Source organism: Podarcis pityusensis, assembly GCF_964106645.2.
Source record: "Podarcis pityusensis genome assembly, chromosome: 4".
Lineage (NCBI taxonomy): Eukaryota > Metazoa > Chordata > Lepidosauria > Squamata > Lacertidae > Podarcis > Podarcis pityusensis.
Window position 1 is genome coordinate 78,751,914 of NC_138027.1, and position 26,557 is coordinate 78,778,470.

The 26,557-nt window shown below is 41.8% G+C and overlaps 1 protein-coding gene and 1 long non-coding RNA gene across 4 annotated transcripts in view; one reads left to right on the plus strand and one right to left on the minus strand.

Annotated features, from left to right (window-relative positions):
* The window catches only part of EDAR (ectodysplasin A receptor), a 76,400-nt gene that overhangs the window by 37,531 nt on the left and 12,312 nt on the right, over positions 1 to 26,557 (minus strand). For 2 of the 3 annotated variants that reach the window (XM_081003145.1, XM_081003147.1), the window contains exon 1: positions 20,472 to 20,723. The exons of the other annotated variant lie outside the window; for it this stretch is intronic. In XM_081003145.1, the coding sequence (XP_080859271.1) occupies positions 20,472 to 20,504 (33 nt within the window). In that variant the 5' untranslated portion in view covers positions 20,505 to 20,723. Of the gene's footprint in view, positions 1 to 20,471; positions 20,724 to 26,557 lie in introns of those variants that run through there. 3 annotated transcript variants of the gene reach the window in all.
* On the plus strand, positions 5,542 to 10,767 carry LOC308476450. Its single transcript, XR_013985909.1, has 2 exons — positions 5,542 to 9,814; positions 9,867 to 10,767. It is a non-coding gene; the product is annotated as an uncharacterized lncRNA (long non-coding RNA).

The following is a 26,557-nucleotide window of genomic DNA, read 5'->3' on the forward strand; positions in this document are numbered from 1 at the left end:
GCACAGATTTACAATGGTCGCGGCTTATTTCTTACGCAATCCTTCCTCCAGTTCAAGACTCGTTCTGTATATATGTATATTATTTCCATTATTTATCCTGCACCTTGCCAACAGAGGAATTATACAGTACATGCTTCAGGGTATACAATTGATGATGAGGCCTGGGCAAAGACTCTGGATGAGAAATTCATTCTGGTTTAGAATTTTTGCCAACTTAGTTTATTGAGGGTTGTAGCCTTTGGGAACAATATCCCAAAGAAAAACACACACACACATACACTATACAGTTGTGATATATGTTAGCATAGGGACTCTTTGAGTCTGCGAGACCTATAATTAGCTGAACGTAACAGTATCTTGGAAAAATCCTGAAACAATTGCTCGTTTCTCCCCCAGAGCGCATACCCTAACTCAGCGCAATGAAAACATGCTGCAGGTATGGTTTTGTCTTTATGGGCTGCAGTTCTACAAGCATTTACTCAGGAGCAGGTTCCATTTTTTTTAAAAAAAGATATATCATTGTGCACAGCCAAGGGCCTTTACAATGTACAGCAGAGGGCAAGAACAAGGCTTCCCTCTGAGAGTAGGTTCCATTCAGCTGAATGGGACTAGTTATGCAGGTTACAGAGAAATGAGCAGCTCAAGCGACAGACCACCTCTATCAAAGCTCCTATTTACAATTCAATATCATTTGGACAATATGAAGCCCATTCATATGTGTGGCTTGGAGCAAATGAATGAGAGAGTGTGTGTAATATGCTGTTCTCTGCACTCTTATCATGTCTATCGTATGCCTCCATCCATGGGGAAAAACAGGGGAAACAGCTGAGCGGAGCTTTGATACTGCCTGGTTCCTAGATATATTGCTTCTGTTGTTGTTGTTGTTTAGTCGTTTAGTCATGTCCAACTCTTCGTGACCCCATGGACCAGAGCATGCCAGGCACTCCTGTCTTCCACTGCCTCCTGCAGTTTGGTCAAACTCATGCTGGTAGCTTCGACAACACTGTCCAACCATCTGGTCCTCTGTCGTCCCCTTCTCCTTGTGCCCTCCATCTTTCCCAACATCAGGGTCTTTTCCAGGGAATCTTCTCTTCTCATGAGGTGGCCAAAGTATTGGAGCCTCAGCTTCAGGATCTGTCCTTCCAGTGAGCACTCAGGGCTGATTTCCTTCAGAATGGTGCTGGAGGAGACTCTCAAGAGTCTCCTCCAGCACCATAATTCAAAAGCATCAATTCGTTGTCTTGTGGAGGCGGGGGCCTTTTCCCTCTCCTGTTCTGAAAGATTTAAAATGTCTGGTCCTTGTAGGATCTACTAACCACATGTTTCCCATTTATATGTCCTCATTGAAATCAGATGATTTATGAATAGCTCAGGAAACATAGAACAGGAGCTTTTATCACTTGGGTTCTGGCACAGACTATCACATCTGTCCCTCCCCTTAACAGCTAAAAGGTGTCAGTTTTGGCCAGGATAACAGATGTGCCAACATCCATTCTCTGGTGATAATTTGTATATAGATCCTAAAAGCCTGACAGAATGGCAAAACACAGAGCCTCTGGCATGTCCCAATTGTGGGCACGTCTCAAGTTGCCTTCACCAGATTTGACATGTAACAAAGCAGAAGTACACAAATTCTAATCTATGAGGAAGCAAATATTCTCCAAGTGAGGTAATTCTTTGGTTTGCAAAAAAATAAAAATAAAAAATACTATAGTTCCAGACAAACTTGCAAAGATTTCACCTTTCAGAACTGAAAAAATAATCCCGTGTCTTGATTACTCAGAAAGAAGGGCCTCTGTATACACACAGTAATTTGTCCATAAAATGTGCACTCAAGTTCACTGATCACTGGTTGCTCAGGGGTCCCTTACTTTCATGAGCACCAGTTCCTAGGGGCTGAGGCAGTTTCGGGTGCTCTAAAGTGCTTTTTACGAGGGGGCGGGGCCCCTCAATGTTCAGTGGGCATTTGGCTCCACCTCTGTCTCCTCACAATGTTGCACGTGCAGCGTCAGGATGTCACACGACGTCACATGTGTTGCATCAGGCTTTCTCAGTCATCTTGAGAAGATGGCGCCTCTACCTATTTGTAATGGCCTTGCACAATAAAAGTGGACCAGCTCATCTGAATCTGATTAGAACCCCACTTGATCAGGGCAAAGGTCCCTCTTGTCCATCATCCTTCTGTTGCAGTGGCCAACCAGATGCCTGTGGGAAGCCCACAAGGATGACCTAAGTTCAACACTGCTCTTTCCACTTGTGTCTCCCAGCATCTGACATTCAGAGACATGCTGTCTTGGATAAAGCAGCGGTAGCTAGTAGACTTTGATTTCCTTGCCCTCCATGAATTTGCCTAATCCTCTCTTAAAGTCGTGACTGACTCTGGGGTTGCGGTGCTCCTCTTGCTTTATTGGCCGAGGGAGCCGGCGTACAGCTTCCGGGTCATGTGGCCAGCATGACTAAGCCGCTTCTGGTGAACCAGAGCAGCGCACGGAAACGCCGTTTACCTTCCCGCCGGAGCTTTACCTATTTATCTACTTGCACTTTGACATGCTTTCGAACTGCTAGGTTGGCAGGAGCAAGGACCGAGCAACGGGAGCTCACCCTGTTGCGGGGATTCGAACCGTCGACCTTCTGATCTGCAAGTCCTAGGCTCTGTGGTTTAACCCACAGCGCCACCCGCGTCTCTTTCAACTAGGTAATGTCCAAATCTCTGCTTTCAAAATCATTGTATGCAGACTGTGTTAATTGGCTGATCTGAATTCACCTGGAATATAGTTTTCCCTAGCAACTGGTGCTTTGCCTTTGGATGGATTTCTGGCACTGCTTTAGAAACCGAACTTGCAAACAGCCTTAATGCCACATGGCATTAACATTTTAAATTAGCATTGTCTTGTAAGCCGGCATCAATCACACTGTGTGTCTGTTTTCCTTTCTTTTCTTTGTGCCAAAAATGAGGCAACCGGTTCCCAGGCATCCCTGCTGTGAATAGTTTCTACAAGAAAAATAAGGCAAAGTAACTCATAGCATTTGAGAAGTTGGTTGGTAAAGAGTTGCTCGTTGCCTGCTGGGTTCTATTTTTTAGAATGTAATCATTCTAAAATAACTTCATGGCAACAGAAACTCATACAGTTGAGTGGAATGGGGAAAAGATGGATGGATTCCTTCTTTCTTTTTCTTTGAAGAATAAATACCTTGTTTTGCAGGTATTATGTGTTCACCTCCAGTAAGCATCAATAGCACACACTCCAACATTTCTCCAATGAAAACAGAGACATCCTAAGGAAAAGCAGGACATTCTGGGATCAAATAAGAAACCAGGGTGGAATCTACACACACAGAAAAACCGTTCTGAATTTTTTTTTTTTAAAGCATTTTTAAAAAATACATTGAGTTTTCCAGAAGGCTAGTGTTGCATTCTATATTGCACTTAAAACATTTTATTTGCAGCTGTATAGCTGAGTCCCAGGACAGCTTTTGTAAATCCAGGACTGTCCTTGGAAAACAGGGACACTTGGAGGGTCTGTGGAAAGCTTTGTGGAATTAAAGTTATTTTCCCTTATGAAAGTAAAATACTTGCTGATTTTAACAACAAAAATATTGACAAGGACAATGGGCTGTAAGGGTAAGTTGTTCATTTAGTGAATGATATTCCTTCATGGCGCAGGGTATAAATGTTGTTGTTGTTGTTGTTGTTGTTGTTGTTCCTTGTCACTGAGAGTGCTGGGTGGTGGTGTCTAAGCTCCAGGGAAGGAGAGAGAATATAAATGTAGTTTTTAAAAGACCGGAACAACACTGGGTGTCCTTTAGCCTGAGTGAAAGCAAAACTGTAGATTTCCTACCCCTCCCTTTTTTCAAATATAAAATTATTATTTACCATGGGGCAGTTGGAGGGGAGGGTTGCTTAGCAATTGGAGCACAGCATGTGACCTGTGCCCCATTTGCAGTTATATAGGATGGTTCTTTACCTGTGGCAAGAGAAGCCAATCTCTGAAATGATAAAACGGAAGCAACTTCATAGGATCAGGCCATATGGTTCTAACCCATAAATCAGTTACACCAGAGTAGTCTCATTGATGTCTGTGGATGCCTTTGGAGCAAGCTATTTTTTGTGAATTATATTGTAGGTTCAAAGTCTAAAGGATCAAGGGAACCATTTCCCCCCTTCTCCCTCCCCTATGAAGCAGAAAAAGAATAACATACTCTGAACCCAACCCATTATAAAACCTTTTATGTGTTCTGAGCTTGAGAAGCAGCTGGCCCTATATCTTGCTCCGCTGATTCACAGAAAAATCAATCTCTTCCTGCCGTTCTTTGAACTGACACACATCATCAATCAAAGTCACCATGGATCATTCATTCATTCATTTCACATCCACTTTTGGATTTCTTTTAAAGTTACCAATGCTCTTGTGGTGACGCAAAATAAAAAATGGAGGCAAGGGCTGACACAACCGGCAGAAGATTGTGCAGCTGGGAGGCAGTTTGGGGTTTGTAGGTTCCTGAATTGTGACTTTATAATCAAATATCATTGATGATGCCAATTCAAAAACTCCTTGAAGCAGTGCAGGGAAAAGGTAATCTGCTCTACCAAATTCCCAGTGGCAAAGGCAATTTGGGACTTATTTATTTATTTACATGTAAAATCATGAAACTGCTCTGCATTTCCTTTTGAAGTTTTGACCCATGCATACATTTGCCTGAAATAAACCTGTTTATGGCTTCAGCCTTATAAGTTGTTGGGTGATCTCAGTTCCCACTTAAGCCAATCTGTTACGGCACCACCTTACAGATGCTAACCTTTTAAACTGCTGTTGTAAAATAGGTGTTTCATTTCCATAGCAATGAAGCAGGCAGAGGCCTGTTTCTCTTTAGAGAAGGCCTCTTGTTTTTTTTAAAAAAGAGGGATGGAGAACCTGTAGCCCTCAAGACCAGTGCCGGCCCTGCCGTAAGGCAGAGTGAAGAGGCAGCCTCAGGCGGCTGATTTAGGGTGATGTGAAGGGTAGCAAATTATTATTGTTGGTACTGTGGGATTTTCTGCCTCTGGTGCCAAAATAACTTGACCAATCTTTCGGACTTGAGGAACACCATATGCTGCTGCATGTCAGGCAGACAAATGGAGTTGGACAACAATTCGCATCATTCCTGTTGGGAGTTGGAAGTCCAAGAACATCAGGAAGGCCGCAAGTTCCCCATCCCTGATTCAAAGCCTTGTGTTTCGGACTGGGGGTCAGGACCCTCTGAGGAGCCACAATACATGAAAGCCGGAACTATGAGACTGATGCACTTCTGTGGAAAGACGAATAGCAGCTGCCCACTTCCTTCAATTTCTGAAAATCCAAGCAGAGGCCCCAGGCCCTAGTTTATCCTAGTTTGATGGTTCCTATTGCAAGATGAGTCTTATATAAGTGTTGACCATGTGTAGGACACTCGCAGTTTCAAGCCAGAGTGGAAGATCAGTGCCATAATCTGATTATCACAATTTGAGTGCGGTTGTCTGCAAAAGAAGCCCCATGCATTAGTATCTGCTCACATTTAGGGGCTGTACGTGATCAGAACACAAAATAGGGCAGGTTCCTAGTTGCATGGGGTATCTCTGAGCAAGCATCTGTTTGTGGGTTGAGCTTGCCTTGCAGACACAATCACACTCAGTGCTGGACCATCAAGGAGCAGAGCTAGTATGGCAACAAGGTGTTGGGGGCAGTGGAAGAAGTATACCCCACTTTAAACTGGGTGCTCTACACACAAATAAAGCGTGGAAAGAGCTATGGCTGTCTGCTTTGTTGTTGTTTAGTCGTTTAGTCGTGTCCGACTCTTTTTGACCCCATGGACCAGAGCACGCCAGGCACTCCTGTCTTCCACTGCCTCCCGCAGTTTGGTCAAACTCATGCTGGTAGCTTTGAGAACACTGTCCAACCATCTCGTCCTCTGTCGTCCCCTTCTCCTTGTGCCCTCCATCTTTCCCAAGATCAGGGTCTTTTCCAGGGAATCTTCTCTTCTCATGAGGTGGCCAAAGTATTGGAGCCGCAGCTTCAGGATCTGTCCTTCCAGTGAGCACTCAGGGCTGATTTCCTTCAGAATGGATAGGTTTGATCTGCTTGCAGTCTGCTAATGGGTGGTAAATATCCATATGTTGTGATCTTTCAAATGTAAAATCTATATTCAGATTGCAGGATAACACTAATTCAGTACAGGCAGCCCCCGGTTTGCGCGGGGATTGTTTTCTGGGTCATTGCGCGCTTACGTGAAACCATGTGAAATTGAAACGCCCCACTCTGCCCCTGTTCCACCCTTTTAGTGACATCTTTTATGACGTTTCCGGGTCACTTCCTGATTTGGCCCTGTGGGCACATATAGGTCGCATATAAAACGGGAGTTGCCTGTGAGTTTAATATGTACTCGGTAATATGCACCCGTAGTACAAATGCGTGTTGAGGCATTTGCAAATAAACATGGATCTGTCTCCATTGTAAATTGACAGCAGTGAGTAATTGAGCAGGGATGATAATAGCCATGAAACTGGCACCAAGACCCCACATAAGAGATCAGAGCTTGCAACAAAGAAGCAGTGTGTGAACTAGCGCTTTAGGCGCTTCCAAATGTTTATCCATCATAATCATTTGCACATCCCTTTAATCAAAGATAACAATATAAAGAAGAATATGAAACGCTTTAAAAAAAAACAGAGTGGAAAAAAATATGAATGAAGAACAGAGTCTTCCTGTGCTTGTTACAGAACTGTCCATGTCTCCCCTACCTCCTTAAACATCTTAGTAACAGTTTTGATCTTTATTAATTATAGGTCAGGAAAGCTTATAGAGGGAACCTGTCTTTTTAAATACAAACAAGATTAATTGCAAGGCTCCTGAATAAGGTGAACCACCAGCAGTTTAACAACAACAACAACAAAAAGCACACACACTTGCTTTTGAGAAGCCCCCAGCTTAAAAAAAAGAAAAAGAAGAAGCCTATATAGAAGTTTAACTGTTACAGGAAGCAAAGCAGCTGCCAAATTATTATGCCTGTGAGCTTCACCCTCGTTATTAGACTAAATGAATGCCCCCACTCCTCCACTTTCATCCTCTTCCAGGCAGAGGGAAAAGAAAAGGAGAGCGGGTGGTGGGGGAGAGAGAAATCACTTTGCACAAAGAAGTGTCTCTGAAGTTTGGAATGCACCCTGGTTGTTTGAAGAATTGATTTATACCTGACACCTTTCTTTAAGCTCATTGTTGAGACTCGCCTGTTTTCAAATCAACCGCAGACTGACTGCTTGAGGTTCTTCATCTCATGGCGACCACATAAGCTAAGATAAATGCACAAGGAATGGATAATGCTTTCAGGTTAGGAAAAGGTGTGGGGGGAACATGGGGGGTGGGAGAAGCGGAGGAAGGAAAAGATAAAGCAAATCCTTAATGCAGCTCGTCATGAGCCCAAAAGGGGTTTGGGGGTAAAGATGGATAGATAGAGGAAAATAAATGTCACAGAAAAGCAAAGAGGGAAGAAGAGAGAGATGTTCTACAAGGAAATCTAGCGGGTTTGGCTGCAGAAATTACCCATTCAGCCAACTCTGTTAGAAAGCCTGGCTACAATTACGGATGCTGTAGGACCGAGAGCGATGCTTAACCATCTAAACCATCATGCTATCTCATTTCATTTCATTTTATATATGGGAATGTATACATTTGCTTTTCCACAATACCCCACATAGCAGCCCTAGGAACATCCTGAGGGAAGATTTGCTTATGAAATTACATACCAGGACCAGTTTAGAGGACTGCACCACTGCGCTCCAGATATAAAAGCCACTTTCCAGTGATTTCTCATGAACACAATGACAGATTTTGGCAGCTATATGTAAGGATGGAACGGCCAGACACTGCTTAATTCAGGCAGACAACACAAAGCATGGAACACAAAGCAGGGATTTGATAGCTCTAAGAAACTTCACACATCAACTCCCTTCTCAACCCAACTTCTTAATTTTGCATCCAGAAAACAAACAGCACAAATGAACATACATCTCTTCTGGATTAGATGGTTTCCAATGACTTCCTTCCTCTGGTGGAAAGAGGTTAATCTGACAGAAGGGGGCTTTTTCCGATAGAAGGACTCCTCCGATTAGAGGGGACCTCTGGATGCTACATCATGTTCTGAAGTCATTTGAGTGACTTCTCAAGGGGTTTGACCCAGATTTAGTCATGCTTGGAACAGACCCATGTTACTAAACATAACAGTGTCAGTCTGGATTCAACCCAGCAAACATACATTTTCATTTAAACCCAATTATTTTTAAAACAGTCTCTTACATGGTTTTTCATTTCAACAATATGGAATGGCAATTCCAGGAAACAAAATAAATAGGCTGGACAGGTTTAGGAAAGATGTTGATATTTAAAACTGGCAACAGTAAGCAAATGAAGGACGTAAAATATCTATGATGCTAAGCTCTTGAATCTATGTATAATGGTCACAAGACAGCACAGAAAAAGGTCAGTGCTAAAACCCATTGATTTAAATGGGATTTTAGAGTGACTTACTTTGTGGACAACCATCTGACATTTGACAAATGAGACAGTTCTGTTTTGTATGTCCACTGTAACATTGCACAACTACTGTATTCTGGTTGTGTGGAATTACATCAGAATGCTTTTAGATTGTTGACCAAATAAACTCTGCTTCCTTCATACACTTTCACACAACCCAATGCAATAGCGTTGTAGGACACTACACCAGGCAGTTGTAGATATTGCAGTACAGCAATGCTGCGCTGATCTGATGCCTTGACTTGGGGCTGCATAGTATGAGTCCCTTATACTTGACCCTCATCTATTACACTGATCAGCCATCCTTTAACCCAGCCAACAACTCCCAGCATCCTTGACCATTGGTCATGCTGGCTGGGGCTGATGGGAATGGAGTCCAACATCTGTACAATGACAGGCACAGCACTCCTAACTTAATGCAATGATTGATTACAGCAATAAGTTGAAATCTCTCCATTGATATGATTATGCTCTGGATCCAGTGCTGCAAAATGGTCCAAACCCGAATTTCTGTTTTTTCAAGTTCAGAAAATGTTTTTAGTCACGCAAGCTTTGAGTTCGCTAACCTTTCTGCTCATTTTTTTAAAATGTACTTGAAAGAATTTGAATGCCGATCCAAATTCTCTGGGCATATTGACATCTAATGTCATGGTCCAGAAATATTTAGAAGCCAAAGCTATGATTTCCATCCATCTCCCGGAGAACATTTTCTTCAGTTTGAATCATTAGGAAACAGCACCATATCTGACAGAAACTGGGCAGGCCATTACATGTCAGGATAAAGTAGGCGAGTGAATATTAAGTTTTTTGCTTGGTTGTTAAACGAATACAAAAAGTGTAGCAGGGGAGGACTTCTTATGTATTATATGATACATCAGCTATGTAAGTGAACAGCAAAGCCTTTTGCGCTTAGAGTGTCAAGCAGTGTTTGCCTGTATCAATGGATAAAAGAGTGCACATTAGTTCATAATCTAACCTGACTTCCTGCTCATCTAACATTGCCTTGTTCTCTTCTCCACGTTGACTACCCTGATCAACTGTTTGTCATGAAGTGAGAGCCAGCTAGATATTTTATTATTTAATTGAGAAATGGCGCCTGGCACTCCACAAGATGAACTCCACAAGCGGCTGCAGGTTGACCTACCAAATTTCTGTCAGCCACTTTTTTACCTATGAGGAAAAGTCCGATGTTGTCAAGTATATCACTATATCCTTCTCCCTCTCTTGGATTTGGTGTGGAACTTGAAAATATGCATATTTGTTCACCGACATTTGTCAGTTCTGTATTTTTCTACTAACAGTATAATCCTATAAATGTAAACTCAGAAGTAAGTACAACTGAATTCAGTGGTGCATCTTCCCAAGGAAGAGGTTGGAGGATAACAACTCAAAGGTACCAGTTTGAAGGCCTTCCTTGAACAAATAAAGTGAAATTATTTTTGTACTTTAGTGTTCAGGAAACACCCCTCAGTAACATTTGAAAAGGTACCTCAGAGTGACATGACCTTGTTGATATAATTTGAAATGACTGCCAACAAGAAATAATTAGAAACCCAACCAATAGTTATGGACAGAAACCAATCAGCTAGAGCAGCTATACTTTATTCCGATGACAGATTGTTCCTCAAGCTATGAGCATTCCACGTTGCAAACATTAACTTTCATCACTGATCAGGAAAAACGACAAGGATTTAAACTAGTGCTTACATTTTGAACAGGCCCTTTGGTGGAAGGCTGTGAAGTTAACAGCTACTGAAAATGATCCTTTAAGAATTGCACTGGTACTTGAATAATTTCACACCGTAATGAATGAGGGTGGAGTGATAAATTGGTTTGCATCCTGGATAAGGAATCTTTGACTCTCCAGATATTGTTGGACTACAACTCTTATCACCCCTTAACCATCCGAAATGGGGTTGATGGGAGTTAGAGTCCCACAAGTTCTGATGCAATACTGATTCCTCACCTCTGGTTAACCTAATGAATGACACAGGTCTAAGACAGACTATGGAACAGATACTTGCTCCACTCTTCTTATGTTCTCAACAAGATGCTTAGTTAGAACATAGATATTTTGCCAGCCTTCTCATTCAGGGTATGTTCACACTAATCACTTAAAACTGGTTTATAAATCAAAGGAAACAAATGGTGACATTTAAAACAATTAGCATGATTCTGCATAGAAATGCTAAAGACAGCAGTTTTCTTCCCTTCTTGCAAAAAAGAATAAATGTGTTGGACCTCAGCAGATCTTAAGGAAGCCATCCTTTATACTTTATGTCCTGGATCCCTCAGTTACTGTAAACAATCGCAGAAAACAATGGAATTCCTGTTGAAGCACGAAAACCCAGGGGTCACCTTTCCGCTTCCACGGGGATGCAGAGAGGTAAACAGAACTTCGGTTTTTAGCAAACCATCCTAAAGGGGGATGGTGGCACAGTGACTCAGAAATTCTTTTGCCAAAACGCCATGGGAATCCTGATGGTTAGATATGAGTCACTGATCCAAGCAAGGCAGAAGATGGAAGTCTTTATGGGATGCCTCTCCCGCTCCTAGCAGAACACCTCATCACAGGGACCCAACCGGTGCTCTTCTCTGTACACCACACCTTACCCTCAAGCAATGTTTTACTGCTCCGCTGAAGTTGGTTAAGCACAAATTAGAACCGATAATAGTATCACCGTACACAATGGAGTTTACTAGAGGATAACGCTTTGGAGAACAGTCTCTCCATGCATAATGCCACACCTCTTTCCTCAAGGCAAGAGAAGAGACAGTATGCCTGAGCAGCTTATCAAGCTACACCCTGCACACAGTGGTCATGCCTATCTAGTGTTCTTGTGGCTTCCACTCATCTCAGCACATGCCATCAAGGGGGTGTCACTTGTGGCTAAAAGCCTCCCCTGAATAACCACTGAAAAAGCAAGATGAAAAGGAGCGACATAAGAAAGATAAAGTCTGTAAAATGCAACTTTCCTTTCCGGCAAGCCTACAGGTGGCCATCCCATGATGGCAATAGCCTGAAAGATACCATCTGTTTCCTAAAATCCTTCAGGAGCTGAGCTACATACGAGACAGCATATATTCCAGGTAGAAATAACAAGCTGAACCAACAAAGCATTTGGGTCAGTTGAAGAATGTACTCAGTGACACACACAAGCCAAAGGAATTTCGGAGTCTACCAGAAGCAGTTTACTATGTGGGGGACCCCAACATCGGTCAACCCCATCTGTTGACTGACAGCATATCAACCAGCAAGCAAGTTGGATCAGTAGATATAGGCCCAATGCTTATGCCAAGCCTGGAATCAATAATTTTGTGGCCTAATTATAATCTAACACCTGACTCCTTGTCGTTATTGTTGTCTGTGCATGCCCCCCATTGCACCTGAATCCACAAATAACACAACAAGGAACTTGTATCCAATTTCCCACAGGACCCACCCATCCCCAGAAACGTTGGAAGGTATCATGGCATCACTAAAAGATTATTCTTTTTTAAGGCATTGCTTTTTATTTTCATTGCTTTGGTACTCTCCATCCCCAGTGCTTTCAATGGATGCAACTCTACGGGTGCTGCTGGCATGGGGTGGGACTTTTCTACAAGTTCCTGAAGATCTCTCATATATATATCAGCTGACATAAGTCAAATGTCTCCATGGAATGCATTTGTTCTCCAGAGGTGTTTCCAGTCTTCAACTACTCTGATGACTGTTGTGTGGAACCAAAATATGAAACAGGAAATATCCCACAGAAGAAACATTTACAACAGAGAAGTAACCTTCATAAGTGGTTCTTGGGGTAGGGGGGATGGGAGCACTGCCACTGAGGAATGCTTGCTCTTTTTTTTTTTTTTTGTAAGAATTTTTATTGGTTTTACAGAATAATTTTAAACAATACAAACAAATAAAAAAAGACATACAAACATGTAAAATTTCATAACCTTTTTTTTCATGTCCCTCTCTTCTCGGACTCCCCCAAACCTCCCCTTCCTGCATCCCAATTTCCAAAATTTATTTCAGCAAATTCTAATTAATTTTATCAAATATATTTTTTCTTATTCTTTTCTTCAACTTAATCTTATGTCACTGTAATCTCCTTTTCTTTCTCCAAACCTCGACATTTTAACATTCCTCAATTTTATAATAGTTCTTAAGGTAAATTTTAAATTTCTTCCACTCTTCTTCCGCCGTCTCTTTCCCCTGCTCACGGATTCTGCCAGTCATCTCAGCCAGTGTCATATAGTCTATTACCTTCATCTGCCACTCTTCCAAGGTGGGTAATTCTTCTGTCTTCCAATACTTTGCGATGAGTATTCTTGCTGCTGTCGTAGCATACATAAAGAAATTTCTATCTTTCTTTGACACCAATTGGCCGACAATGCCCAAGAGAAAGGCCTCCGGTTTCTTAGGAAAAGTACATTTAAGTACCTTTTTCATTTCATTATATATCATTTCCCAGAAAGCCTTAATCTTCGGGCACGTCCACCAAAGATGATAAAAAGTACCTTCCGTTTCTTTACACTTCCAACACTTATTATCAGGCAAATGATAAATTTTTGCTAGCTTGACTGGGGTCATGTACCACCTATAGATCATTTTCATAATATTTTCCTTTAAGGCATTACATGCCGTAAATTTTATACCAGTGTTCCACAACCATTCCCAGTCAGCAAACATAATGTTATGACCAATGTCCTGTGCCCACTTAATCATAGCTGATTTAACTATTTCATCTTGTGTATTCCATTTCAGCAGCAGATTATACATTTTTGACAAATTCTTAGTATTGGATTCTAACAGTTCAATTTCTAATTTTGATTTCTCCACCTGGAATCCAATTTTCCTGTCTTGTTTATGTACCTCCATTATTTGATAATAATGGAGCCAATCTCGAACCTTGGGTTTCAATTTCTCATAGCTCTGTAACTTCAATTTATCTCCATCTTGTTCCAAAATTTCCCAATACTTTAGCCATTCAGCTTCCATATTAAGCTTTTTCAGCGCTGTAGCCTCTAAAGGTGACAACCATCTAGGGGTTTTACTTTCCAACAAATCTTTATATCTTATCCAAACGTTATATAATGCTTTCCTGACAATATGGTTTTTAAAGGCCCTATGCACCTTAATTTTATCATACCATAGATATGCATGCCAACCAAATGTATTATTAAAACCTTCTAAGTCCAAGATATCTGTATTCTCGAGGAGCATCCATTCTTTCAGCCAGCAAAATGCTGCTGCTTCATAATACAGTTTTAAGTCCGGCAGGGCAAACCCCCCTCTTTCTTTTGCATCCGTCAGTATTTTAAATTTTATTCTGGGCTTTTTGCCCTGCCAGACAAATTTCGAGATATCCTTCTGCCACCTCTTGAAACAATCTATCTTGTCCAGAATTTGTAATGTTTGGAACAAAAATAACATTCTAGGCAATACATTCATCTTAATAGCTGCAATTCGGCCTAACATTGACAATCTCAAATTTGACCATATTTCTAGATCTTTTTTAATTTCCGACCAACATTTTTCATAATTGTCTTTATACAAGTTCGAATTCTTAGATGTCAAATAGACCCCTAGGTATTTCACCTTCTTTACCACTGTCAAACCTGTTTCATTCTGGAACTTCTCCCTTTCCATGACTGTCAAATTTTTTTCCAAAACTTTAGTCTTTTGTTTATTCAATTTAAATCCGGCCACCTGACCAAATTCTTGAATTAGCTCCAACACCCTTTTTGTACTAGTGTCTGGCTCTTGTAAAGTAAGTACTAAATCATCTGCAAAGGCCCTTAACTTGTAATGTTTGGCTCCGACCTGTACACCTTTAACCTGCTGGTCATCTCTAATCATATTAAGCAACACCTCCAGAACAGAAATAAAAAGTAAAGGGGAAATTGGGCACCCCTGTCGTGTCCCTTTTTCTATTTTAAATTCTTCAGTTATCACATTATTTACAATCAACTTAGCCTTTTGTTCAGCGTATATGGCACCCATACCATTCTCAAATCCTTGGCCTACCCCCATCCCATGAAGATTCTTTTTCATAAAACTCCAAGAAATATTGTCAAAGGCTTTCTCCGCGTCCACAAAGATCAGAACTGCTTTAGTGTTTATATTCACCTCTAATAATTCCAGAATGTCTATTATGTTCCTCACATTATCTGATAAATGCCTTTTTGGGAGAAAGCCTGCTTGGTCCTTATGAATCTTCTCCATCAACACTCTTTTCAATCTTTTTGCCAGAATGTCTGCAAAAATTTTATAATCCACATTAAGTAATGATATTGGGCGGTAGTTCTTAAGGAGGAATGCTTGCTCTTCATCTCATTCTAATCTTGCTGATACATTAGGACTAGAAAGGAAATTGACACCTGGTTTGTAAGTTTCTACCTGCCATAGCATCACTTAAGGATCAGGTGTGTTTGTGGAGGTGGTGGTGTGAAACCCAACACTTGGAAGCCCTCTGAGAGTCCAGCATTTTTTGCACACACATCCTGTGCTCAATATGCTGTACCCTCAGCACACACAACAACAACAACAACAACAACTGGAAGCCCTGCCACCTGCTTGGATTTCTGCCTGTACATCTTTTATATGCTGACAAACACTGTAAAGTAAGTCCCATGACCCCATAAACTTGAATAGGTTTCCTGCATTTGTGTACAGCAGCTACATTACAGCTTAGTGCTCAGCTGACTTCCTTCTGTTTTTTAAAACATTCCCATAAATCTATTCCTTGATGCCAAGTAAATATAACATTACATGGTATCAGCTCACTCACACTGCAAGTGACATTTAATTACATCCATAAATACTAACGTTCTTCCCGTCATCTGCATTGAGCATTTTGACAATCAGGCTATTGTTCTGCTCAGGTAATCACCTCCGTTAGAGATGCTGGTGTCCTAAGGAAAGGGTGTTCTAACTGATGTTAACATCTTGTATGGTATGTTGTTTCCACTTTGTGCCAGGAAATGTAGTGGGAGAAGTTTTTTGCTTCTTCCTTCCGCCCTATTTTCTTTTTGACATTCAACTTTGCTGTGTGTGGTAGTCAAAATGAATGTCTTTCTATTATTAAATCATTATTGTGGTTCGAGGACCCGACCCCCGTGATGTGAAATGAATACACAAGGACACGTGATATAAGGTTAATGGGCATGGAAAGGCCACAACTTTATTGATTACAGCAGTGAAAAGGTATTGGCTTAGGCATTGGATCTCTAAAACACGTGGGTTTATTCACCAGTAGGTGGAGCCTGTTGATGCTAATCCAACTATAGGCTCCCCCCTGATGTCACCGAGGGTCGTGCCATGGCCTCCCGCCAAGCAGGCATCGGACAGAACACACGACCGCCAGATTCCTTTAACGGAATACCCAAAAATTGAAGGCATAGGCGATGGCCACACCTAGCCCTTCGACACACCACAACACATTATTCCAATGCCTAACCTACCCACCAATACCACAAAAGTTGTGACGATTGCTACGAGGTAGGCGAAAAAACCAAAAAGCCTAATGCCAAATGGAAAAACTCCTACCAGGCCCCCTGGACAACCAGGGCGACCAACCTAAGGTCCATAGCAAGGCCAATGACCTAAGCCCTAACTCTAAGGGAGTGGAGGGTGGGTGACTCGCGACGAGACGACGGCGAAGAATGAGGCCAGGGAGAGGCTGGCACCGCAGCATAAGGCTGCTGAACACGCCCCCTCCGAGGCACCTGGTCGGATGCCTGCAGAGGGGGCATGGGCGCCAGCCAGGTGAGGTGGAGGCAGGGGGCAACCGCCCCCTGCTAGGGGCGGTGCTCGGGCTCCCGCCCACAACCACTCCCCTCTCTTCCAGGGAGGAAAGTCTTTATTGCAAACGTGGGGCTCATTTGTGCTTCCGTGCCTGGGACAGCTCAGTTGGTAGAGCATGAGGCTCTTCATCTCAGGGTCATGGGTGTGGGAGCCAGCATGGTGTAGTGGTTAAGAGCAGTGGACTCGTAATCTGGGGAACCGGGTTCGCGTCCCCACTCCTCCACATGCAGCTGCTGGGTGACCTTGGGCTAGTCACACTTCTCTGAAGTCTCTCAGCCTCACTCACCTCACAGAGTGTTTGTTGTGGGGGAGGAAGGGAAAGGAGATTGTTAGCCGCTTTGAGACTCCTTAGGGTAGTGATAAAGCGGGATATCAAATCCAAACTCTTCTTCTTCTTCTATGGGTTCGAGCCCCACGGTGGACAAAAGATTCCTGCATTGCAGGGAGTTGAGCTAGATGGCCCTCTTCCAGCTCTACAATTCTATGATTCTGTGCTCAGGTATATAATTCATATCCAAAGTCTCTCTCTCAAGCTGGCTGTCCCAGGACCAACTGGGCAAGCCAATACAGTATGCGCCTGAAGCACTTGGGTGCTCTCAGCAGAATGGTGCCCCATACCACAGCATGCCATGGGTCTCCTGAGATTGGCCACACCTCTTCTTCAATCCCTGTGGCTTGTCATACCCCAGTGGGGCTAACTATACAAACATACATTCCCAGAGGAACCTGCTTCCTGATGGGGTCCCTGGCTTGAATTATAATTACAAGGAAGGAGATTGAAACCTTAGGAAGAACTTGCTGATGATGGCCACAACTATTTGACAGTGGAATAGACAACCTCAGAAGTAGAAATCAACTCCCCTCCATTGGAGGTTTTTAACAGAGGTAGTAGTAATAATAATAATAATAATAATAATAATAATAATAATAATAATTTATTATTTATACCCCGCCCATCTGGCTGGGTTTCCCCAGCCACTTTGGGCAGCTTCCAACAGAACACTAAAATACAATAACCTATTAAACATAAAAAGCTTCCCTAAACTGGGCTGCCTTCAGATGTCTTCTAAAAGTCTGGTAGTTGTTTTTCTATTTGACATCTGGTGGGAGGGAGTTCCACAGGGCGGGCGCCACTACTGAGAAGGCCCTCTGCCTGGTTCCCTGTAACTTGGCTTCTCGCAGCGAGGGAACCGCCAAAAGGCCCTCGGCGCTGGACCTCAGTGTCCGGGCAGAACGATGGAGGTGGAGACACTCCTTCAGGTAGGATGGTCATCTGCCGTCTACCTTTTCCCCCAAGAACCCCTAGAAACCTGATTCCATCATTTTTATATATATAAAAAGGAGACTCAGATATTTAGCAAATCACCCTGAAGGCTACCTGATCGACCCACTGCCTGTTTCTGTACAGCATTTAGAATACATTCCCGATGGAGTTTAGTTGACATACAAAAAATCATTGGCTTTCCTAACTATTATATATACTTTTCATACATAATCATGTCACCGCCTACATGGATCCTCTTCCCAGAGATTATATTTGGTGGCATATCTGCCCTTCGGGGTCCTTCAAAGAGAATTGTTTGAGGTAGTGCTCCTGCTCTATAATCAATGAGGCTTCCCCCTTCAGGGCGCATGTCTTCCGCTACAATGATGTAATGCTTGAGTAATTTGACCCTTAGGCGCTGGAGGAATACATATCTTATTGAAAAGCACAGAGATGTAGGGCTTAAGGGGGTAACCTGAATCCACGGAAGTCAGCGAGCATTTGGCAGCGACTTCAGTGAATCTGGACATTTTGATATAAGGAAGCATGCCCTCCAGAGAAACCTACACTTCTGCACGCATAAGCACAGAAGTTTCTTTTCTTTCTCTAGATTTGCCAGCAAATACTTGCATCTTAAAAATCATTCGTATGTGGCATGTTAAATGTACTGTATGGTACATTGACAAGTTTCCACCTTCCTTCTAATTACATTTACTTGCTAGTAGGTAACAGGTTTTGCTTCTAAGCGTGCTGAGGCTGTCAGCAGAAGTAAGAAAATGTTACATTTGTCACTCATTTTTATGAAAACCAAAGCCTTTAAAGGCTACGTTGAAATCAGTAAATGAATCGCATCTGTGCATTATCAGTCTTTCAACTTCCTATGAAGTGCTGGATTACCAAATAGACAGAGTAGGCACAGGCCTAGGGGCCCCACGCCTTTTAGCAGCCCCTCGATAACGGATCAAAATAATATGGATTTGATCTTGAAAGAGAATTACAATCAAGCTTTCCTAGTTCAATGTTATTCCACTAGAGCAAGCACACAAGGGGTCCCCCGAGATTTCAACTGCCTAGGGGCCTCCACAGAGTTTAATCCTGCACTGTTCCTATGTATGTGTGTTCCTATGTATGAGTTTACACAAAAATAAGTGTTATATCTGTACCAGGATGGCCATAGTCATGAGATACTGAGAATCCACATTGGTTCCATATTTGCAACCAGTGCAGGCAAAGCATTACTTCTTTATTAATATAGATTCATTGAAAAGCTGGAAAAATAACAAATCCTTTAAACGCTCTAGTACTGTAATCACAAATCCACCAGTATTAAAAGATAACTAATCCTTGTTAGATGACCTCAAGTAGGAGAATTGAGGTAAGCGATGGGATCGTTAACAATTCAGTAACATTTTTTTAAGGATTAGAATATGTAACAAATCCTGTTCTTATACTGTGGTTGTTCTTATACTGTGGAACCTGTGGCCTTCTGGAAGTTATTGGAATCCCAAGCTCCATCAGGCCCAACTTGCATGGGCAATGGCCATGGATAATGGAAGCCAAGAAGATATGGAGAGCCAAAGTTCTCTATTCCTGATTTACAGGGAAGGCATGGGGTTTCAGAGAGGGATGGAATCATGAAGTAGGTGGCACGTCCCCTCGTCCCCCAAGTCCAAACCTGGGTGGATTGAATGTCCCCAGCAGATGCCCCTTCATTGCCTTATCATCCATGTGTCAACCTTGCGAAGAAGGTTGCTCAGAAAGACCTGCTGTTTTCTTTTTATGATGCTTCCCGGTACATTGTTTTAGAGGGGTGTCAAATAAATTCTGCTCCGTTTCTCTGCTAGCGCTGGTGATAGGAGTGGAACCCCAACCCATAGCTCTTTGCATGCAGAACCAACTGTTCACACATGACTGTGTTATGTGTGACACGTGAGCATGGGTCTCCTTCTCTCTGCCTGCATCTCATCTACAAAACAGATTATTACTGCTGGGTCATTGGAGGGGGTGGTGGAGAAAAATAGACGAGTTCATTTAGAAGGGGGACTCATGTTCAAAAAGTATGAGAAACATTGAACTAGCACAGACTCTCCTGCTTTTACTAAGCTTAATACACCTCTTTATTTGAGTGTAAAGAAATGAGCTATACGAGAATTATTTGTACATGCTATCTCATCTACCTCTTCTTTATTGTTTCATTAAATTGAAAAGCATAGCTAGGCACCAGACCCCAGCATCCCTAACAGCCCTTCTAAACCCTTAAAAATGCTCCTAAAATAAATAGAGATTGCATGGATGTAAGAGTTGACATAGTTTGTACTTACTAGCCAGAGTACTAAGGGCAGGGTGCAAATGTCACTGAAATCAGTACCAATCTAGAGTTTTTATGCTTGTTCTTCTTTAGTGTTTAAATGTGCCCCAAATGGTGGGGAGAAGAATGATTCTATATGTGTCGATTCAAAAGTATATCCCACTGATTTCAATGAGGCCGATAGCCAGGTCATCAGATACAGTCTTGCAGCCCCAGAAACTTTATTTAAGGCAGAAAAGCAATATCATTTTAGCATGTGTGAATCTATTTCTAAATGCACCTTTCATTTCTTATTGCGATTGATGAAACTGTTGAAATGACCTGTCCTTTGGTACTTATTACACAACAGGATTTTTTCACCATTAAAACAATCCATTTCCACCAGAAATATATACTAATTGTCATTTACATTTTTGTACGATGACTTGCTCACTATCTTCGGGTTAGTTATCTTTGATTGCAAAACACACACACACAAAAAAAGGATTAAATCTATGGTAACTCTGGCAAAATATCCATTCTGGTAGAGAGCTGTAAAGCAATAATTCTAATATCGTCTCTTACCATTGTTCTGCTTCCTTCATTTTGCTCTTCCATCACAAGAGGAAAACTGCTCTGAAGCTTTTGCCGTGTCTAAAACCTTACCTAGGTTTCGCGCCTGATCCTGGGAAGGCGGAGCAGCTTCCCAGCTTGGGAGGGAGTGCAAGACGGAAAGAAATAAATCAACTTTTTGATCTATGCCAAACAGTTTGAAAAGGAAACCATCCAAGCTCAAAAGCCTTAGAGTCTAACCCAGGGTTAGACAACTCATTTGGTGAAACTTTAGAGCACATCGAAAAGCACATCGTGGCTGGAGGGCTGTACATTTTAGTTACAGCTAATCATCAAATCTGCATATTTTTTTCATTAACACAATGGGTGCCAAGACGCAGTTAATAGACATGTAGGCCTTCCTCTGTGACATTTTTATTTCAGAATTATTAACTCTGAATGCGAAAAGTCGCAAATCAAGAGCCTCAGCCGTCACGAAATGTACTTGGGAATTATGAATTGCACAACACTTAACGTTAGGCTTATCTTAATCGGTCTTAAGAGCTTCTGAGCCTGTGGCACATTTTGATTCTTTTCTCCCTGCAATCACAGTGGCTGGGAAGTAACATTTTAGCAAATGACAGCTTTGAATCTTGGCTGCAGGATGCCCTGAATAGTTGTTTTCCTCCCCCCCTCCACCCCGTTTGAAAGACTGGCATAGGCCCATTCCACAAAATGAGATTTTACTAGGGGTGTGTGTGGACCCCCCAATCCACCCTGTGGTCTTGATCTGTGGCCACCAGATTAGACCAAATCATCCTGTTCTGCCGAGGGGGGTCACCAAATCCATCCCTAAATCAATTCAGGGGTGTAGCAAAGGAGTTTTAAATGGTTTTTTTTAAAAATCCTATTTGAACGTATTAAAAATACAGATTGCAAAGGAGCAGCACCACACAGGACCACACAGGATTGGATCCTCCTGTTCAACAGTTGTTAAGAAGGAGCATCAAGTCCTGCTGAGTGCTGCTTCAGGGGCAGGAAGAAGGAGAGGCGTGGAAGGAAAAGCTCTTCCCCTCCTTCTCCAGTCAAGACACAGCCGTGTGGTAGGTCCCTCCTATTTTGCAGTTTGTCCTTCTCACTCACACCTTCCTCTCCTTCTTGCCTGAGGTCCAAATCCTTCTGAATACACCCAGTTTGGCTCAGGATTTCAGCCCCAGAGAAATCCAGTGAACAGCCTTAGTTTTTAGAACGTTGTGTTCTATCCTGGCACTTCTCCACTTGTTCTTCCATTGTAATCATCATCATCATCATCATCATCATCATCATCATCTTTTATTTGTATCCTGCCCTCCCCAGCTGAAACTGGGCTCAGGGAGACTAACATCAAATATATGACATTGGTATAAAATCAAACAATAATTAAATCACCTCCTAAAAACAAGTCAGGATCAAATTGTAGGCTTAGTACCTTTTCCAAATGCTGTATGTGATATATTTTCTTTCTACTATATATTTTGGAAAATTGTTCATTTGTTGGTTATCCATTTGGACACCACTTAAGACGTCGTAACCAAACTTTGCATGATGGTTAGGAAGCTCAAAGAGTAGGTTTTTGTCTATGTTGACAACGATTCACCACCATTTTGAATCAAGATGGTGGGCTGAACCTCTCAAAACTGCCCTGATTTTAACAAAATTTTGCAAGGTGGTTCCTCAGATCAAGGAGTAGGTTTTCATCTATATTTGGATTCAGTTGAATGCCATTTTGAATCAAGAAGCCAGAACCTTTAAAAACTGCACTGATTTTCATCACTTATTTCAAAACTGCCTTGATTTTTCTTTCTTTCTTAGAATTCCCAAACAACACTCAATATTTTATATCTGAGGAAATCATGGTATTTTCATCTTTGTAGTCTGGCTGTATGTGTTTCAGAAATACCTAGAAGTATTGTATGAAACATTTTTATTAAATACAAGACACACCATTTCTCTTCACTAGGGGCAAATCTACACTGGTCAGTTATAACGTTAAAATGCATTATAAAAATGTGACAGCAGAGGGCCCTGTAGAACAGCAATCCATCATCAATGGGAAACTGCATTGAGAGCTATTATTACATTTTTTTAAAGCGTTTTTGCAATCTGTGTAGATCCAGCCCAAATCATGCCATGCTGTGGGTTTGAGAATAAAATAAAACTTACTGAAGGATGTGAGCTCCCCAGTTTTGTAATCTTGACACATTTTATTTAAAACACTAAGAGATAACAAATTCCATTCCTGTCTGACAACCTCACAATGTCATTTCAACAACCTCTTATTGCATTACTATTACTTTTCTTTTGCTGTTGATTATGTTGTTGCACAAAGTATGGCAACCATTCCCTTTACAGGAGGACTAGATGTCCTGCTGGTGTGGGACTTGCAAAGTATTGCTTGCTACCTACAAATGCTGTTTAGGGCATGCTTGTTCTGAATTGCCTGGAAAAACCCTTGATTCCCTCAAAGTAGGAGAAAGGCACACATCTAAAATATTGTTTGGTTGCCATTTGCAAGCAATTAAAACTAATTGCACTTCTTATCTAGATGTGGAAAGTAATTCTCTGGAAGGTAATTTTCTGCACCGAGGTGCTACAATCATAAAATGTATGGCCCAGTCCTAAAACTTGCTGAACCAAATAATAGCTTAGTTTATAATCCTGGGGTGAATAATGAGAACAAAAGAATGGAGAACGGCGTTGCTCAAGACGAGCAAAAGCCCTCGTCCAGCCTTCTGTCTCATACATCAGTCACCGGGCGCCCTGAGGGAAGCTTTTAAGCAAGACACAATATCCTGCTGTTATTCCTCTCTATTAATATGGAAATCTCATCCCCAAATATAGCCTTTGATAGGTATGGCCCTATTAAAAAGTATTTGCTTTCTTTGAAGAATGTCTATTCTGGTGGTTGTCATAAGATCTAGTGACAATGTATTTCTTAAGATCTAAATTGTTTGTTGTGGTCATACTCTGAATTGGGTTACTGTGTTCACTCCTTCCACACCACTCTGAATCCGTTTTATACATTGTGTCTCTTAGGGTGCTTCCAGACTGTCGCTATTCTCATGTGGGATTCAATCACATACCAGCAAATATAGATAACTGGGAGATCTTGTACAACGAAAGAGTGGACTTTTCCAATAAAAAAAGAGGCAGGGAAACGCACTGGGAAGAGTGGGATAACATTTGCTTTGATGCAACTTCGTCTAATCTCCCACCAAATAAATCTGAGCAAGTGTCCATTAAATACCCAACATCCCCTAAACTCTTTGCAAACAAATCAGGATGAATGTTCAGCAAACAGGCCATCTGAGAGCTCCCTTAGTTGTCTCCTTTTATATATATATAAATTACAAAAAGCCCAATATTGATGTAAACTTTCTTGAGGAGAAGCTCCACTGCTTCCACCAGGAATTGAGGTTAGGTTAAACTATGATTTTTTTGAGGAGCTTTTTTTTTTTTTTTAATAAACCACGATCAGAAACCACAATTTGATCCTGGCTTGTTTCAATAAAACATAGTTTAAGCACAGTTTATTTCTCCTTATCAAGCATAATAACAAACCATGGTTAGTTTAAATCTAGAAGTAGATTCTTCCAGTATCCTCCTTTGACGGGCACAGGAGGTATACAAATTTTAATAATGATGATGATGATGATGATGATGATGATGTGGGCAGGGGGAATGGTCCATCACCAAGTCTTAAGGGGGTTTGTTCCAACAATGCTAAGCTATGGCTTACTGTAACATCCAAACCAGGCCATTGTTAGGGAGCCTCAGGAAAAGTAGAACTTGAAAAGGTGAGAGAAAAACAAAAGGTAGTTTTACAATGGATCTCCTGTTCAATAGGTGTTACTTATTTGAAACGTTTATTTAAATTGTTAATCTGCATGTAACTTGTCGTGTTTGAAGATAATAAAACACATAGTTTAAATCTGTGGCACAATTAGCGTTGACACTATAGGCCCGCAGAACAGGGTCAAGTGGGAGAGGGGAGACCTCAGGAGAACAGAGAAACCTAATTATGCGGGAGCACCATAGAATTCAGTGGGACTTTCTAACTAGTAAACACATGGATTTGAGCTGCAAAACTATGAATGTACCCCAGTCCTTGTACTTTGGCTCAATACTCAACTTTTTAATTCTAAGAGTGTTCATTGTTTCAGGGTTTTGTTTGTTTGCAGAGATCAAGGCCCAAGGCAGAAACCAGCATCCTCTGCACACCTTCAAAGCTTTCATTTAAAGTTAACGTTTCATTGCTTTTCATCTCGGTCTTCCCCTCCCCATATCTGTGAATAGCCTTGCGATGATCTTGGTCTGCTACAGATGGTTTCCTGTTCTTTGTGCCAAATGTAAAATAGCTATAAAACTTGAAAAGGGTTTGAGGTTGTCACTGCATGAAAAATTACATTTTAGGGAGAAAATTAAATATGAGCCTTATCCTTTAATTGCTTCGCTTTAATCTTGTTTCATAAAACGAAGGTTTTTTTGTTTTTTACCCCGAAAACCTAATCTCCAAAGTTTCCGCTAACATGACCTGAAGGGCAAAAATATCGTTAGGCGTTTCAGTCAGGTATCCTTCAACAACAGCGGCAGCATCAACAACAAAAGAATAATGAGCTAGTTCCATTTCAGTTACAACCAAAATGACACTCTCTTCATTTGAGAAGTGTCGTTCCTTTGGCTCCCCTCCACGGCGATAGGGAACGAAATCCCGAGTAGGAAAGATAAAAGCTATGGGATACAGCTTTACATTATGTGAAACCTTCAGTCCAGAGATGGGAGACCTGTGCTCCTCCACCTGTTGAGAGACTTCAGCTCCCATCAACCCCAGCCAGCATGGCTAATGGTCAGGAATGATGGGAGTTGAAGTCCAGGTTCTCCACCCCTGCTGTAGTCCATTGTATTGGTAAATTATCCTTAGAGTCCATCGGGGAGTATAAGGACCCTAATCATATCTGCTCAAAAGTAAGTCCCTTTGAGTCCGACTTTACCTCAATGGGGTCCACTCCCAGGTTAATGGATTTAGGCAGCCTATCAACGCTTACCCGGGAACAAGCCCTAGCAAACATAGTGGGACGTACTTCTGAGGAAATATGCATAGCATATGCATAATGAACCCTCTGTTAGTGAATATTTACACAACAACAAGAACTGCAGAAAAGAGATTCTCAAAGTAGCTTTCCCCCTCTTATTACTGTAGCTCCATGGGAGAAAGGCAGATATGGCTTCACACCTAGATTGACTCCTCATCTTTGAATCCAGTGTTGTGGTCTTGATCCAAACTGGATCCTTCACACAGCTGCTTTTAACAACAACAACAACAACAACAACAACAACAACAACACATCAGGAGTCCCATCAAGGTTCTGCACCTCACATCTGGTTTGCACCTGAATGTTACAGCAAGGCTATAATCATACATACTCTTTCCTGGAGAGTAAGCCCCATTGAATAGGCATGTATAAGATTGCACACACAAAACCCTATTTGCGTCTTTAAAATGCAAAACAAGCCTCCATGTCAGGCACCATCATGGTCAGTGTGTTCACACATGCTTTGTTTTAGGGGTGTGGAAATTAGCTGGCAGCTGAGTCACATGAACACTTCTGCAGGTCATGAATCCATGTGTTCCTGCTCACCACCCTCCTACACGGCCATACACTTTTTATAAGAAAAAGTTAAACCCTACATAATATTTGTATAACTAGAGTTCTTTTTAAAATGGGGGTTGGTGTGGGGACTTTTGTGAGGTGAGAGCTGCAACAACTATCTTTTGACCATCCTACTAGTCCCACTGTAACAGACTCAGGTAATTTCAATATAATTATCTCCGTCCCTCCCACCATCATGTGAATTCCATTTGCCTCTACAAAATCTCATAAAGTGCTTTGGCCACTTGTTTCTTCAGGCACATGAGAGACGTGTATTGGATCTTCTGTTTCTCTTCTAGCTACCTTAGGATAGATAACAACAGCGTTGTTACCAGGGCACAGTGAATTAATGGACATTCTCATTCATAATGAGCAGAGGCCCTTGAGATCATGTATGGGGATTCTGAAACCCTGATGATGATGTTAGCT